The sequence below is a fragment of the Crinia signifera genome, chromosome 1 (assembly GCF_055691185.1).
Source record: "Crinia signifera chromosome 1, ASM5569118v1, whole genome shotgun sequence".
Classification (NCBI taxonomy): domain Eukaryota; kingdom Metazoa; phylum Chordata; class Amphibia; order Anura; family Myobatrachidae; genus Crinia; species Crinia signifera.
The window spans coordinates 159,118,830-159,136,937 of record NC_139217.1 but is presented as its reverse complement, the minus strand read 5'-3'; the positions used below and the strand labels follow the sequence as shown (position 1 = coordinate 159,136,937).

At 42.7% G+C, this 18,108-nt stretch overlaps 1 protein-coding gene across 8 annotated transcripts in view; it reads left to right on the top strand.

The window, feature by feature from the left end:
• The window catches only part of PSD3 (pleckstrin and Sec7 domain containing 3), a 525,478-nt gene that overhangs the window by 272,902 nt on the left and 234,468 nt on the right, over positions 1-18,108 (top strand). For all 8 annotated transcript variants that reach the window (XM_083175230.1, XM_083175238.1, XM_083175249.1 and 5 more), the window contains 2 exons: positions 678-872; positions 15,252-15,332. In XM_083175230.1, coding sequence (XP_083031356.1) covers positions 678-872; positions 15,252-15,332 — 276 coding nt within the window. The remainder of the gene's footprint in view (positions 1-677; positions 873-15,251; positions 15,333-18,108) is intronic.

The following is an 18,108-nucleotide window of genomic DNA, read 5'->3' as shown; positions in this document are numbered from 1 at the left end:
TGCCATAGTAGATAAAGACAACTTGCATGAAGCTTATGAGCCATGCAAGGCAGCGGCGTAGCTAAGTTTTGGGCGCCCCCCCCCCGCCGCCCATTCAAACCCCCCCAATGCCCCACAGCCTTACCTTTCGCGCTGGACCCGGCGGCTCCGTTCTTCTGCTGAGGACCACCACAAAATGGCCGCCCCCATACAGCAGACAGTTTCAGAGAACTGTGTGCTATATGGGGGCGGCCATTTTGTGGTGGTCCTCAGCAGAAGAAAGGAGCCGCCGGGACCAGTGAAATAGGTAAGCCTGCGGGGGATTGGGGGGAGGTGTAACTATAGCACCGCAGTCCCCGGCGCCCCCATATGCACAGCGCCCCCCCGCGGTGGCTGCGGTGTTATAGTTACGCCAGTGATGCAAGGGCATGCGGTACACTAATATATATCACTAATAAATATATAAATATACATGCATACAGTATATATGATCTTTTGTTTGTTTTGACCTTGTGCATGTCAACCTCTTATTGTTGTTGACATTGACTGTTGATCTAGACCACGCTGTATCGTAGCGCACATTAACTGAATCCGACAGCAGTTAGCAGCAGAGTATAATGCCTATGGAAAATATCAATATGGTTTGTTTTTATAGTTTTAACTTGTGACAAAAATCTTCTTTTTTTGTTCTTTTCTAGTGATGTTGGACCAAGCAACAAACCTCTAGAGGCCTCGCATGACATGGGCAGCACTGAGATCCTTGAAAAAGGAAGCACTGAAAACCTCAGCAATGGGACCAATACTAATGTACAGGCAGCTAAGCGCTTGGCCAAGCGCCTCTACCAGCTGGATGGATTTAAACGTTCTGATGTTGCTAAGCACTTAGGAAAAAAGTATGTATCATGGGAGAAGAATCATATAGAAACACAAAAAGATGGTCCCCCAGGGGACAGACAGGTGCTGGTATTGGTTCAGATCCCAGCAGCTGTGCAAAAGTGGGGTAGTTAATCCCACAAACAAGAAGAGAAACAAAATGGTGACACAGCGCTAGTTTGAGGAGGAATAATAACCATGGGATAAAAAATTAGCTTAAATAAAAAAATAACATAAAAAACATAAAAATTCAATACTTGAAAAATGACTTATAAATTGTAATTATTTTTTAAAAAGTGATCTCACTGTCAGGATGGATGTCGAAGGCACCGAGGATTGGAAACTGTAGTTTGGTTCCTATAGATAAATGGAAGGGGTAGTGTCTGCTGTTTTTTGTAATCCAATGATGGAGACGATGGAAAGGGAGTTGTGTCAACTCATTTCTGGAAATGTCCCCTTATGGGTCTCGGAGGGAGTCGATGTGGTGAGTGGTGACTGGATCCAAAGGGGTCTCAATGTCCTGTGGTCAGTCAGTGGTCACTGAGGAATGGACCACAATATGCCTCAATCCGCTGACCTGCTTTCAATTTGCTTGTCTGGTATCCACCAGGAAGGTCTGGAAGTGAGTGAAGGGGGATAGGCTGGGGTCCGCACAATTGGGGCCCGGGGGGACTTGACTGGAACAGGTGGCTGAGATGGGTAGGTCGTACCTGAAGGAATTCCTCTATCAGTGGTCCCAGTTGATGGGGAGTCTCAACAGGTGGCCGGTGTGATATGGCTCACCTGGAGAAAGAATCTCTGAGATGTGTCCCAAGTGCAGATAAGCTGGTCCGGTGAAGGAGTGTTCCCAGCGGCACTGGTGTCAGTGGGGGGTGATGCATGGTGGCTGAATCCAATCCTGAGAGTGGAGGGGTGTTAACTAACGCGTTTCACCAGTTCAACTGGCTTTATCAACTCCCTTTCCATCGTCTCCATCATTGGATTACAAAAAAACAGCGGACACTACCCCTTCCATTTATCAATAGGAACCAAACTACAGTTTCCAATCCTCTGTGCCTTCGGCATCCATCCTGACAGTGAGATCACTTTATCAAAAATACTTACAATTTATATGTCATTTTTCATGTATTGAATTTTTATGTGTGTTTTTATTAAAATTAAATTTTTATCCCATGGTTATTATTCCTCCTCAAACTAGCGATGTGCCACCATTTTGTTTCTCATATAGAAAACAAGCTGTATGTTATATATGACACTAGTATTCTTTTGTGGCAGTGTATATTTATGATTGCGTTTTAACTTTTATCCCAAATTAAACATGTAACCTCTAGATGCATCTAGCAATACTAATATTGGGATTGAGAAGTGATGTGATGCATATTCTGTTGTTTTTGCCTGATTGTAAAATCAGACCGTATTGTTCCTGCATGCAATCAAATAGCATGTATGGGTTGTCTAGGTGCAATTTGCATACATTGACTGGATTTTGCTCCTGACTATAAATGAGTCCCTCTGTGTCTACTTGGCAGGATAATTGATTAATTTTGCCACACGGGCAATAAATTCTGCATCTTCACATGACAAGAAATGTACTTGGTGCCAGAACTCTTTGTAGCTTTGCAGTACCATAATTTTGTTGACACCTACATACATTCTATACATATTGATTCACTGAACAATGTCAGTTCTAAGCTTTTCTTCTCCTCTTGGCTTGTAATTCGATAATTAACGATCACACTGATCTTTTATTTCCATTCTCCCTTGTTAAAGCTTTCTGTGCAGGATAAGGCCAATTTACCTAAATAATGTATACCCTTTACACGTTGCTTTACGGTGTTTTCTTCTGTGTGAAAGGTATCTCCGCAGTTCTTCCTACCTGTCCGATGCCACTGTGCTTTCTTGTACACATATAAAAATAATGAATCTGTAGTAATGTACAAGTAACAAAAAAATGTGCTAATCAAGGTGTAATTCCTGCCTACATGCTAAAAGTGACTCCAAAAAATAAAAAAAAACATGGGGCATATTTAATAACAAGTGATATTCTTATTATCACTCCATATGAAAAATGCTATAGCCAATTAGCTCATGTATTTTTTTTAGACACAGGGCAGTTAGGAGCTGATTGGTTGGATCACCATTTAGCATTTGTCACAAGTTATGGCAAGAATATCACTACTTGTTAGTTCTGCCTCAGAGTACAGATATATTTTAGTTACAAATATGGCTGGATTTGTCTCTTTTAGTTTATACCTTTTTGTTTCAGCCTTTTTTTGATGTTTCCTTTAATTTTCCCTCTCTTCTTAAGCCTTTTATTTGTGGCTGCTCTTTTCCTCTTTCTCAGCAGCACGGGCTGCACTGTAAGTATAGAACCTACAGATTCTGAATTGTCACAGGGGCACTGTGTAATGTTGTAAATGCATGGCACCCCAAACTCACATCACCAAAAGCTTCTTTACATATCAAGGGGCCACAATTTCAGATTGCATATGCAGAGTCGGTTGTAGTTCTAGTTAACAGGCGAAATGACACCATATTGAGCAAGTACCGCTATTCAAGGCATGGGGGAGACTCAGAGAAAAGCAATGGGTCCAATTCAGTTTCTGGTTTAGAATATGGTGTTTACACATCAGCTTCCTCATCAGCAACATTATTAAATATCGGGGTAGATGTATGAAGCAGTGATAAGGGAGGAGAAGTGATAAAGTGCCTGGTACTTTATCACTGGCCAATCCACTCCTAACTGTTAAGTTATTTCTTATATAGTGCAGTATATTCCTTTGCGCTTTACAATGATTACAGTAATTAAACAAACTGAGTAGATGCAAACCGACATGAAGGTAGGAGGGCCTTGCTTGCAAGCTTACAATCTATAAGGATAATAGTAGGGATACATAAGGATAGAAATCCATAGCATGGCAATCCTATCGGATTACAAGACAGTCCTTATGGGATGCAATTGGATATAAATTACAGCCTGGGTTAAAAATGGACATTTAGGAGCTGATTGGGTGGTGATAAAGTACCAGACACTTTATCACTTCTCCTCCCTTATCACTGATTCATACATCTACCCCAGAGTGAACTGTGGGTGTGGAGCCATAGCCATGATAGCAGTTCCTCTGGCATGTTAGTTAGCTTTTCATTTTTTTGCAGAAAGTTCAAATATAAATTTTCAATGTCACTTTCCCATGAATTTTCCCTTGTATGGCTTCCACCTGATCACCAGATTTTAGTTCTTACATGCCTTGAATAGTATATGTACTAAATGTGGTGTCTTTCCACTTATTAGAGCTGCAGACATCTCTCAATAGAGAGGCTGTAATGAGGGCCCCGTTGAATTTCACAAATCCAAATGCTCCCTCTATGTGAAGCCGCAAGTCAAAGATAAAATAATAATAGTGCCTGGACATATGCACTGCAGTGACTATATGGAAATTATACAGTATCCATGCGGACATGCTTCATGCCATCTTAGCTCTTCTACAGGAGTCTAATCTCTCAGTACTTTAGAAATCTGCTGGCATGGTGAAGGGGTCTATGAAATAGTAAAAATCTAAATTTCCATTATAACTGTTTTACTGCTACCGGCGTTTACCGTCCTCGCCCTAGACCCACTATGGGGATTGCAAAATCAGACAATTAATAAGATGTTACCTAAATTCGCCAATGGGGAACATATAAGCCTGGTAGCTGGATCCCTGCAGAGTTAAACAACTATTTGCATGCACAGACATCAGACGCATATTGTTAACTGAGAAGTTGAGACTGCTGAGCGTGGAGATATTGCCGGTGATTGTCTGACAGGTATAACTGATGAATACAGATGGTATCCAAAATTTGAATGCTGCAAGTGTGTAGCAAAGATCAAAAATGAATTGCACCCTCAGTCATAAACACATGCTCTGGAGACCAAATCCCTTATTTCTTCATTTTTAGTAGTGCTGTCCTATAATTTTGTAAGGTTTATTTATTTATTAACAGTTTCTTATATAGCGCATACATATTAAGCAGCGCTTTACAACGCATAGTTATGTTTATAGTTATAGTTATGTTTTAAGATTTAACCCCTTCCCGACATTTGTAGTATATATACGTCATGGCCGGGATGTACTTCCCGACACATGACGTATATATACGTCATGACTTTAAACTGTCACCGCGTCTAGGGACGCGGTGACAGAGGGACGATGTCTGCTGTCCCTGACAGCAGACATGTCCCAGCATGCCCGGGGGGGGCGGCGATGCCTCCCCCCCCGTCGGCGATCGCTGCGATTGGCTGTTCAATGTGAACAGCCAATCGCAGCGTTTTCCTGTGTTACCGGCGGATCAGACGCTCGGTAACACAGGGATCAATCACCGCCGGGTGTGAGGGGGCCTGAGGGGGTCACCGGTGATGACCACACCTCCGTCGGACCGACGGATCAATCACAGCCATGGCGCGTGATTTAAACTAACGGTGACTGCGCTGCAGACGCCATTCCGGTCTGGAATTGCGTGCAGAGCGGTCACCGTGCCAATCTGTCGTGATATACTGACCTGATCCTTGCCTGATACTTACCTGATCACCGCTGGTAGCGTGCTGCCAGCAGCTGGATGCTTCCTGGATCTTGTGACTTTCTGTGTGCTGCTGCTGCAGTGTCATAGAGTGACAGATAGTGACAGATAGTGACAGATAGTGAGAGATAGTGAGAGATAGTGAGAGATAGTGACAGAGAGTGATAGAGAGTGCTATATTTTGTGTCTGCTGCCCCCCCCTTTTGTGCTGATCAGTATATCTGTGCTGATCAGCAACTTTTTGGGGGTGCAGGTTTTTTTTTTTATATATATACCTGTCAGTTGCACCAAAGGTTGTGCTGCCTGTGCAACTGACTGCTGCCCCCCCTGCTGCCCCCCCTTTTGTGCTGATCAGTATAAATTAACTGATCAGCAACTTTTTGGGGGTGCAGGTTTTTTTTTTTTATATATACCCTGTCAGGTTGCACCCACAGTTGTGTGCCTGCTGCCCCTCACTGCTAATCAGTGTTGCATCACTGCATCACTGATCTGCAGGGTTTTTTTTTTGGAGAGTGCAGTGGGGTTTTGTTTTTACACCCACGTTGCTTTTGTGGGTGTCCTGTGGCCGCTGAGCGCTGATCAGTGACGTACATCACTGAACAGCATTTTTGGCACAGGGTTGATATAATTTTTTTTCTGCAGTTTTTTTAAATTGTTTTTTTTTGGAGAGTGCTGTGGTTTATTTTTTTTAAATTGTTTTTACACCCACGTTGCTTTTGTGGGTGTCCTGTGGCCGCTGAGCGCTGATCAGTGACGTACATCACTGAACAGCATTTTTGGCACAGGGTTGATATAATTTTTTTTCTGCAGTTTTTTTTAATTGTTTTTTTTTTGGAGAGTGCTGTGGTTTATTTTTTTTAAATTGTTTTTACACCCACGTTGCTTTTGTGGGTGTCCTGTGGCCGCTGAGCGCTGATCAGTGACGTACATCACTGATCAGCATTTTCGGCACAGGGTTGATCTATTTTTTTTTTTTTATTGGGATCAAATTCCTGTATAAAGTATTTTTTTTTCTGCACTACATACACACTACACACTACATACCCCCCGTGTTGAAATAAAGTTTGTACCCCCCCTACACTATACACGTGTTGAAACATTACACTTACAGAAACACAAAAATAAAAATGTTATCCCAAATGTCATCCCAAATGTCATCCCAAATGTCATCCCAGTCATCCAGAAGAATGTATTCAGCGGAGGAGGCATATGCCATGCTTGCCTCTGACTCTGACACAGCCAGTGATGCAAGCGGGGAATTTGAAGGATTCGTCTTAACCTCATCTTCCTCCTCTAGTGATGAGGGACCCCCTCAAAGACGCCCCCGTAGAGCAGCTGAGACCCCCCCCAAATGATTGATCCCGTATGGACCCCACCACCAGACAATTTTGAGCCCCAGGTTCCTGAGTTTTTGGCCATCCCAGGAATCCAATTTGATTCAACAGGTCTCAGAGAAATTGACTTTTTCAAATTATTTTTCTCTGATGATTTTATAAATTTAATGGTGGACCAAAGTAATATATATGGCCAGCAGTTTATTGCTCAAAACCCCACGTCATCATTTGCTAGGTGGACCCCTGTAGATGCAGTAGAGATGATGACGTTTTGGGGTCTGGTGTTACATATGGGCATAGTAAAAAAGCCAGAAATTAGGCAATATTGGAGTACAGATGTTCTGTACAGCACCCCACTTTACCGTATGGCCATGGCTCGGACTCGTTTTGAGACAATCCTTAAATTTTTACATTACATCGATAATGCACAGTGCCCACCCAGAGATGATCCCACCTTTGACCGGCTATTCAAAGTCAGGCCGGTCATTGATCATTTCAGTGCCAAATTTGCAGAGATGTACATCCCTGAAAAATTTATTTGTATCGACGAGTCCCTTTTACATTTTAAAGGAAGGGTTAAATTCCGCCAGTACCTTCCCAGTAAGAGGGCAAGGTATGGCATAAAAATTTATAAACTGTGTGAAAGCACCTCAGGGTACACCCACAGGTTTAGGGTATATGAAGGGAAGAATTGAACCGCCAGAATGCCCCCCTCCCTCGTAGGTGTTAGTGGAAAAATTGTCTGGGATTTAGTGCACCCCTTCCTGGATAAAGGTTATCACCTCTATGTGGATAACCTTTACACTAGCATCCCCCTGTTTAAGGCCCTTGGTTCAAGAGGTACAGCAGCTTGCGGTACTGTGCGCAAGAACCAAAGAGGCCTCCCAAAAACGCACATTGCCCAAGTACTGAGAAGGGGTGAAAGCAGGGCACAATCCACCGAAAATATGTTGTTGGTCAAATATAAGAACAAGAGGGATGTCCTTATACTGACAACAATTCCTGGAGACAGTACCACCTCCGTCCCTGTACGAGGTACCAGTACCCACACCTCAAAACCTAATTGTATCCTAGATTACAATAAGAACATGGGCGGAGTGGATCTTTCAGATCAGGTACTGAAGCCGTACAGTGCCCTGCGGAAAACAAAAATCTGGTACAAGAAGCTGGCCGTGTATATCATCCAGATGGCACTGTATAACGCTTACGTGCTATTCCGTTCTACCAGCCAGAGGGGGACATTTATGCACTTTCAAGAGGAAGTCATAAAGGGCCTAATATTTGGGAACCAGCAGGCAAAGGGCCCCAGTACTTCTAGTACTGGCCCCCGTATTGTACCAGGGCAGCATTTTCCTAACGAAATCCCCTCCACTGCAAAAAAGGGCAGGACACAAAAAAGGTGCAAAGTTTGCTATAAAAAGGGAATAAGAAAGGATACTATTTTCCACTGTGAAACTTGCCCCGACAAACCCGGCCTATGTATAAAGGAGTGTTTTTAAATATACCACACATCTATGGATTATTAGGTTCATCATTTCACCGTGCTTCGGGGGTCTTGCTAATGCCACATAGCACCCACCATTCATTCCACCAGAATCTGAGCTGCAAAATCCAAAAATCACTCCTTCCCTTCTGAGTCCTGCCATGCACCCAAATGGTATTTTTTGGTCACATATGAGGCATTGCCGTACTCGGGAGAAATTGAGGCACAGATTTTGGGGTGCTTTGTCTCCTTCATTCCTTGTGAAAATGAAAAATTTTGAGCCCGAACTGCATTTTTGTGTAAAAAATGTAATTTTTCATTTTCACAGCCCAGTTGTACCACAATTGGTGAAACCCCTGGAGGTTTAAAATGTACACTATACCCCTAGATGAATTCCCTGAGGGGTGTAGTTTGCAAAATGGGGTCACTTGTGGGGGGGTTCCACTGTATTGGTGCTTCGGGGGTCTTGCTAATGCGACATAGCACCCACCATTCATTCCACCAGAATGTGTGCTGCAAAATCCAAATATCACTCCTTCCCTTCTGAGTCCTGCCATTTTTGGTCACATATGAGGCATTGCCGTACTCGGGAGAAATTGGGGCACAGATTTTGGGGTGCTTTGTCTCCTTCATTCCTTGTGAAAATGAAAAATTTTGAGCCAGAACTGCATTTTTGTGTAAAAAAATGTAATTTTTCATTTTCACAGCCCAGTTGTACCACAATTGGTGAAACCCCTGGGGGTTAGAAATGTACACTATACCCCTAGATGAATTCCCTGAGGGGTGTAGTTTGCAAAATGGGGTCACTTGTGGGGGGGTTCCACTGTATTGGTGCTTCGGGGGTCTTGCTAATGCGACATAGCACCCACCATTCATTCCACCAGAATCTGTGCTGCAAAATCCAAAAATCACTCCTTCCCTTCTGAGTCCTGCCATGCACCCAAATGGTATTTTTTGGTCACATATGAGGCATTGCCGTACTCGGGAGAAATTGGGGCACAGATTTTGGGGTGCTTTGTCTCCTTCATTCCTTGTGAAAATGAAAAATTTTGAGCCAGAACTGCATTTTTGTGTAAAAAATGTAATTTTTCATTTTCACTGCCCAGTTGTACCACAATTGGTGAAACCCCTGGGGGTTTGAAATGTACACTATACCCCTAGATGAATTCCCTGAGGGGAGTAGTTTGCAAAATGGGGTCACTTGTGGGGGGGTTCCACTGTATTGGTGCTTCGGGGGTCTTGCTAATGCAACATAGCACCCACCATTCATTCCACCAGAATCTGTGCTGCAAAATCCAAAAATCACACCTTCCCTTCTGAGTCCTGCCATGCACCCAAATGGTATTTTTTTTTCACATATGAGGCATTGCCGTACTCGGGAGAAATTGGGGCACAGATTTTGGGGTGCTTTGTCTCCTTCATTCCTTGTGAAAATGAAAAATTTTGAGCCAGAACTGCATTTTTGTGTAAAAAAATGTAATTTTTCATTTTCACAGCCCAGTTGTACCAAAATTGGTGAAACCCCTGGGGGTTTGAAATGTACACTATACCCCTAGATGAATTCCCTGAGGGGTGTAGTTTGCAAAATGGGGTCACTTGTGGGGGGGTTCCTAACTTTTAGCATCTTATGGTGCCTAGAAACCTACATGGTGCCTAAAAAATAATCTCATAAAAAGGAGGCTCCAAAATCAAGTAGGTGCTCCTTCTATTATGAAGCCTGTGGTTTGGTCAACGTGCACACTAGGGCCACATATAGGATATTTATGAAAACAAAAGAATTGGGGGAATCAATTTTTAGTCACATTTCTCTAGTAAAATCTACTGTGTTCCTTAGAAAAATGTATTAAAATTGCAAATCTGCAAAAAAAATGAAATTTTGAAATTTCACCTACACTTTGTTTTAATTCCTGTGAAACACCTAAAGGGTTAACAAACTTCCAAAATGCTGTTTTGAATACTGTGAGGGGTGCAGTTTTTGAAATGGCATCATTTATGGGGGTGTCTCACATACAAGTCCCTCAAAGTCACATCAGAACTGAACTGGTCCCTAAAAAAATCAGTGTTTGAAATTTTCTTGAAAATTTGAGAATTTGCTATTCATATTTTAAGCCTCCTAGTGTCCAAAAAAATTAAAAGGAGGTTGAAATAATGATGGCAGCATAAAGTAGACATATGGTCTTTGTTAGTTATTAACTATTTTGAGTGGTATGATTATTTGTCTGACCAGCAGAAAATTTAACATTTTGCAAATTGCTAAATTTTCCATTTTTTTACGACATTTTGGTATTTTTCACAAAACAACACAGACTGTATCGACCAAAATTTACCACTAACTTGAAGTACAATGTGTCACGAGAAAACAATCTCAAAATCACTGGGATAAGTAAAAGCAAAAAAAAGTTATCCCCACTTAAGTGATACCTGTCAGATTTGAAAAAAAGGGCTCTGTCAGGAAGGCAAAAACAGGCTGCGGCGGGAAGGGGTTAATGACTTTAATGTGCAATTTTGCTAAATTACCCTGGACAGATTCTCCTGTTACTTAAATATTCACATACTCTTTTTAGAAGACTTTTCCCCATAACGGACAACTGGATAAATAGTAAACAGTGTTATAGAGGATTTGACCTGAACAGTTTCCAAAACTAGGCTGAGTAATTTATTAATTCAAATATTGCAGTGAAACACAACAGCCCTTTTTCCCTTTTACTGTTATGTAATGTGCATATTGTTGTGCCCCAGTGCTGGTTTGCTTCTACCTCTGCGCAATTGCTGGTGGTGAGGCTGCTAAGGATGTGATTTGTTATGTATACTGACCTGTGCTGTTAGAGAGCTGCAATAATTTACTTGTGTACCTTCTATTTGAAGGCGCTGTCAAGACTCAAGATTGGGATAAAGTAACTGTGTTACCATTTTTTGCATGCTAAACCGTCCCAATTCCCCATTGTTTACATTAATGTCATAGTGAGGATATAATATAAGGATCAATACGTGGTCATTAGGATGAAATCAGGTATTCGTAGCAGTTGTATTCTTAGAAGAAACCTCCTTGCTGTGGCTCCATTCTTCATTGATCCATACAATACTGCATTCATGCTCCATTTTAACCTTTTGCTGTAAAATGTCCATTGTCACAGTGCGCTGGAGCTCAGCTCCCTATTACTGGATCCTGCAGCGATTGGTCTTTCTTGGGAGCTGTGTCCGGCAGACACCAATCTCGTACTAGCTGACACCTCTTCCATCTGGATGCAATCCCTCTTCAGCTGCTCCTGGGAAGGCCAATATCCTCTGTTTCTGTCCCAGTCGCTGTTTTAGAGTTGACATAGGGACATGCCACTCTGTTAAAACATGACATCTTGTTTGGTGCCAATTTCAGATTTTTTCCCTTAGAGTATTGGACTCCTTAGCTTTTTTCCAGCATCTGGTTGTTAGAACTCTGTGTGATTTACCTACAGTATGTTCCATTCTGATTTAGTCTGCTTTATTCTCCTCACCTGCTCCTTTGGTACTGCTGCCAGAGACTTCCCTGAATTTGACAATTCTTCTGACCTGATTCTGCTCATTTCCTGATTAACTGCTTTAGTAAGCCTTATGTTGACCAGTATCACTGCCTGTATTCCATTCCTTTATACAAACCATTCTGGCCTTTGGAACACAGTCAGAGGGCTGCTCCCTGCTTATCAGGCCTAGCAAAGCCCTAACCCTGTTGATGGCACCAATACGTTAGGCTCTCCACCTCTATACTTGGTCTACACAAATTCCAAGTGCATGGACAGCACTCACACTTTCTATCTGAGAGTTGTGATATCATTGATTATTGGCACCTGTAGTGGCCGAGAACAGAAGTAACATTTGCTATAGATAAGTTTGGACCACATTGATGTGGGTGTATATTTTTCATGTACTGTACTAAAGGGTTCAGTCAAAATTGCACAGAAAGTGTCTGTAGTTGTGGGCAGCTGCAAAATCCTGATTTACTAACTTATTCTAATGTGAGTATTTGTTAAATGTTAATGTAGGGGTTTGTTCAAATGCAAGAGAAAATATGTGCCAAGCATCAATTTGCTGCTGCAACAGTCATCATTATTAATATGCTCTTGAACAAGGCTGCGTGCTAGGTGCAAGAAATATGTCAGGAACAGGCTTCCTTCCTAACAGACAGGGTCTGATTAAAGGTTCATGGTGCCCTAGGCTAATACACATGTACTGTAGCTCCCCGTGTTATACGTCTAATCACATGTGTATTATGGGTGCTGATGGACTTGTAATGAAGGTTATACAACTGGGATGTATGACCTAATGCTTCTGGCGTGTGAAAGAGACTTTGGCTTTAGGCTGCCCTGCTTAATGGTTACATTGGCACAGCCATATGGCAGTCACCTGAAGAACTTTAACCCCTCCACAATACATACGGACGTGTGATAGCTAAGAAGCATGGAATAAATTAGGCCTTAACTTTATTTCTCGGCTGTCACCTGCCAGGCACACCCACCCAGTTCCCAGTCCTGGTGCCATAGACGGCAGCCTAATTAGCCTATTGGTTAAGCAGGCACAACTAATAGTACTTTCAATGCAAGCCCATAACACTTCCATGACACTCCTTAGAGTCATGATGGTAACTGGCGGTAACATTGTTCGTATACGGTCATTAGGTCGACACATATTAGGTTGACCTGCATTGGGATGACCAGTAAAGGTCAACATGTCTTAGGTTGACAGATGAAATAGATCGACAAGGCTAAGGTCAACAGGGTTGGAAGGTCAACACAAGCATTAGGTTGACAATGGCAAGGTTGACAGCCTAAAAGGTTGACATGAGTTTTTTTTCCCGTTTTTTTTTTTTTAGCTGACATGTGCCAACAGGCAGTAGTATTTCATGCCCTACCATCCACTAGGGCATGTAGGGAGAATAGATTAGTGTGCCAAGCATAGCTAGGCACCACACCCGAAGCATGGAGAGCGCAGTGGTCCATGTAAAATATGTCGACATTTGGGCCAAAAAAACCCTGTGAAAACCTCATGTTGACCTTTTGACTTTTGACCTTCCCATTGTTAACCTAATGCTTGTATCGACATACTAACCCTGTTAGCCATGTTGACCTATTTCATGTGTCAACCTAAACCATGTTGACCTTTAGTGGTGAATCACATGCATGTCAACCTAATGACCCAAACCCATATTGTCATCACCCAGTTCCCAGCCATTACAGCTTTCTATTTAGAGAGATCTGTTCGACTCTTGGCACAGGGCACCAAAAAGTCTAGTTACTATTCTGAATGAGAGTAGCTGCCAGAGCAACAGAGACAAGGGTGAAAGTAAGGGTAGACTTCTAGAGGTAAGTACTGTAGTCAGGACAGGAAAGGGAAGAGTTCGGGAATGGGAGAGAATCAAGTGATGCAGGAAAAGGTTAAAAGCTTAAGGTTGCATTGAGTGAGTGGTGTCTCCGAATAAAGAGGAACAAGGTAAAGACGGAGAGGAAGTGAGGATCATAGAGAGAGGATGGGGGCTGTTCTTGAAATTTTACATAGTGTACGATAACAAATATGCATAGATAACAAAATTACGAAACTTGCAGAAAACAAAGTAAATTGTAAACAAACAAAACACAATGGTTTATGATGTAGATGGTTGGAGGATATATTATTTTAAGAGTTTTATTACTATAAATATTTATTTGGTCATTTTTCTTTATGATACTAAGGGGGATATTTTCAGATTCCACTTGGTTTTCCTGGTGGTCTTTGTGAGATCACCATGCTCCTGCAGGTACACCTGCCTCTCTGGAATCTGTCTGCTGCCCAATTCTTTTTCCATAATGAAAGCAGCTACACTACTTGTTTAGTTATGTTATGTCACAGTGATATCACTGCTGATTTTGATTTTATCCTGGATTGGAGTCCTATTTGAGATGCCTGAGGGTGTCCATGACTATAAGATACCAAAGGGATGTCCTTGAGTACTTTGACCTCTTAAACCCCAAGTGATCAGCACAATAGTTCATGGACCGTAAAGGGTAGGTGGATGCATATTATTGGTCCCAACTGGCCAACCTGGGCAAGTTAGTGTGCCCCCTTTATCAGAAATGAAGAGATGTACACACATTATACCTAAAAACCAACATTTATATATGATACACATTTATGAGGTGGGGGGGGGGGGTGTGAGACCCATATTTTGATCTTCCATCCTTATTGAAACCCTTTGAGTGCCAACATCTCTTTGATAGATGCGCAAAATATCAAGTAAAATTGCAGTGTTGCTCACATTTGTTATAAAAAAAAAAAAAAAGATGATGATATTTCCTATAAGGAAAAAAAACATTGTATGTCATTATGATGAATAATAATGTTCACTTTGAAATTTCCACACCTATTTTGACAAAATCATTGAAAGGGTTAAGATGTGATATTTTTCCTGTAAAAAAAAAATAGACCTATCTATCGATCTATCTATTATCATTGGCTGTTCGTGGCACCCGATCGGTTTAAGGCAGCTGGAGAGCCGGATCTAAAAGAAGATTATTTTTTTGTGTGTGTGTGTGTGTGTGTGTGTGTGTGTGTGTGTGTGTATGTGTAGATAGATAGATAGATTGATTTATAAAATATATCCTTTTTTGGATATGGTTTTATAAATGTTCTAATTTTATATTCGGGTCGACTTATACTCGAGTATATACGGTAGTTAATTTTTTCTTTTTCAACTTTGTAAACCTTGGAATACCCTTTTTTTTACTACTACATGCAAGACAGTTTAGTTGATCTTTAAAAGGTTTCATTTAAATATTTACTAATTTCATGGCTCATTTGACCATTGTAATTACACATTTACATAGTAAACATTTAATGTGTTTCAAATATATTGCTGCTTATGTTGGATGCATAAGTAATTATAACTGTGGCCCTCAAATGTGCTTTTAAGGAAGTCTATAATTACTGTTGTCAAAAAGCTCTCTTACTAAATTATTTTCTAATTAACCAATGTCATTGTGCTGAACAAATATGAATAGATTTCCATTGTCCTCTTTCAGCAATGATTTCAGCAAGCTTGTGGCAGAAGAATATCTGAAATTCTTTGATTTCACTGGGATGAGCCTGGATCAATCACTCAGGTACGTGGAGTAATTCTAGGTGGTTCTTGTAGTGCTTGGGTTGTCACGTTTGCTGCAAGCATCAGACCCATAGTTCCATTGTGGACAGCAAATTCATTTTCTTTTAGATAAGCATTATAGTTTATTGAAGTAAAGGGAATCATTGTATCATATATAACAGGAAGTTACTGTAGCTACAATTATGCTGAAGAGGATGGATCCTGTCTAACATCAATAAGTATGTGCAGGCTATGTACATGTCCTTGTGTGTCAGCCTCATTCAGCTACATGTCACTCTTCCTTTATGGAAATGGGGGTACTTGTTTCCTAGCACGGCGCCACCGATTTTGAATGTATCCATCGGATCGGAAAAATCGCGTCGATCGCATCGCATGCCAACCAAATCGCATGCGATGCGATCGACCCGATTTTTACATTGGAATCAATGTAAAATGGTCCCTGAGACCCAATTTTACATTGATTTCATTGTAAAAAGCCCCCAAACCCCCCATTTTAATACCAACCCCCCCTCCTGTTTGAAATGCCCCCCCCCCATTGTTAACGCCATCCCGCTATTGACGCCAACCCGAAGCGTGGCAAGCGCAGCGAGCCCGCGAGGGGCGGCGGTACGCGTCCTCCGACCTTTTCATAACCCCACTATCCACGTCTGCGTGGAGTTGATTTTATAAAGTGTGACGAGCCCCGCCTGGGGACGCGCATAACTTCACAGGTATGCGCGTCCCCTCGCGGGGCTCGCCACGCTTCGGGCTCGGTGGCTCGCTGCGCTCGCCACACTTTCTAAGATCAACTCCACGCCGACGTGGATAGTAGGGGTATGAAAAGGTCGGAGGACGCGTACCGCCCATTTCACATTGTCACCTATGTTAAATCGCGATGATCGCGTTGATCGCATCGCGGGCCATTATAATGTGCCGCGATCAACCCGATTTTCACTTTAAAAATAATTTAACATTAAAGTCTATGGAAAAATCGCGTTGATCGCGTCGGTCGCATCGCGGCCGCTTATTAAGGGCCGCGATGGACGCGATCAACACGATTTTCTCTTTCACCGGCAAATTAGCTGGTGATTGACAGAAAATCGGGTCCATCGCGTTGATTGTATGCCTTAAGTACCTTAAAGTTAAGGCATACAATCAACGAGATGGGCACCGTGCTAGGAAATAAGTACCGAAATGGGTTTCAAGCCATCAATACAAGTGCATCAATTTATGCCTACGTAGATGACAGTGCAGAATCCAACTGGAAGGCTCTTCCCATAATAATGATCACTAATTGTGCGAGGACTGTCACAAACTTCCTCTTAAGGCCCCCATACACTAATCCGCGGTATCGCATGAAGCTTTGCACGTGTTTCCACAGATTAAAAAAAAAAATGAGTCCCAGCAAGCCTCCCCACATGCAGGAACTTGGAGAACCACATGTCCCACTAGCCCCATTGGGACTTGTTGTCCCACTGCATGACCAATTTGAAAATAAAAACACAGACACCCGGTAAAGTACAACGTTATTCTCATACAAACATACATACAATCTCACATACATACTTACATATATATATATATTTGGTACTCTTTACCTAGAAGGGCGCCCATCGCGGCCATCGCATGCACTAAAAAATCGCATGCGATGCGACCGACGCGATGACCGCGATTTCCCATAGGGAACAATGTTAAATGTCCCAATTGACCCGATTTTCCTGTTCAATGTCCCAATTGGCCCGATTTTGCATAGGGAACAATGTTAAATGGCCCACAGAGGCCAAATAGGCACCCTGAAGTGTGAAATGGCCCCCACAATTGTTAACGCCACCCCACGATCAACGTCAACCCGAAGTGTGGCGAACGGCGGCGGTACGCGTCCTCTGACCTTTTCATACCCCCACTATCCACGTCGGCATGGAGTTGAGAATAGAAAGTGTGGCGAGCGCAGCGAGCCACCAAGCCCGAAGCGTGGCGAGCGGACGCGGATACCTTCAAAGCTATACGCGTCCCCTCACGGGCTTCACAGCTGTCCGCGTCCCCTCGCGGGGCTCGCCACGCTTCGGGCTCGGTGGCTCGCTGCGCTCGCCACACTTTCTATTCAAGCCCGAAGCGTGGCGAGCGGACGCGGATACCTTCAAAGCTATACGCGTCCCCTCACGGGCTTCACAGCTGTCCGCCTCCCCTCGCGGGCTCGCTGCGCTCGCCACGCTTCGGGTTGACATTGATCGTGGGGTGGCGTTACCAATTGGGGGGGCCATTTCACACTTCAGGGTGCCTATTTGGCCTCTGTGGGCCATTTAACATTGTTTCCTATGGAAAATCGGGTCAATTGGGACATTGAACAGGAAATCCGGGTCAATTGGGACATTTAACATTGTTCCCTATGGGAAATCGCGATTTTTTTTCCCCTAACGATGCCCACGATCAAAATCGTGGGCGCCCTTCTAAGTAAAGAGTACCAATACATTTATACAGGTCCGTCTGCTTCTGACAGCATCTCCACTATAGTGAAGGGAGTCACTGCGACTTCTCTCTCCCAATCAGGGCTTAGCTTGGCCCTGATTGGATGTAGCTTTCTCCTTTTAATAAGAACCGCTCTTTCCCATTACCAAAAAATCGCACATTTGCAAGTGATTTCTGGCTTGGTCTGAAAAATTTGCACTCTTACATGTGTGATTTACAGCCGAAAATCGCACATGTGACGTGCAATATGGTGTGGGTTTTGAGATGCCTTAAAATCAGACCCTATTACATATCGCCATAGTGAGCGTATTCCTGGTCCAAAATAATTCTAC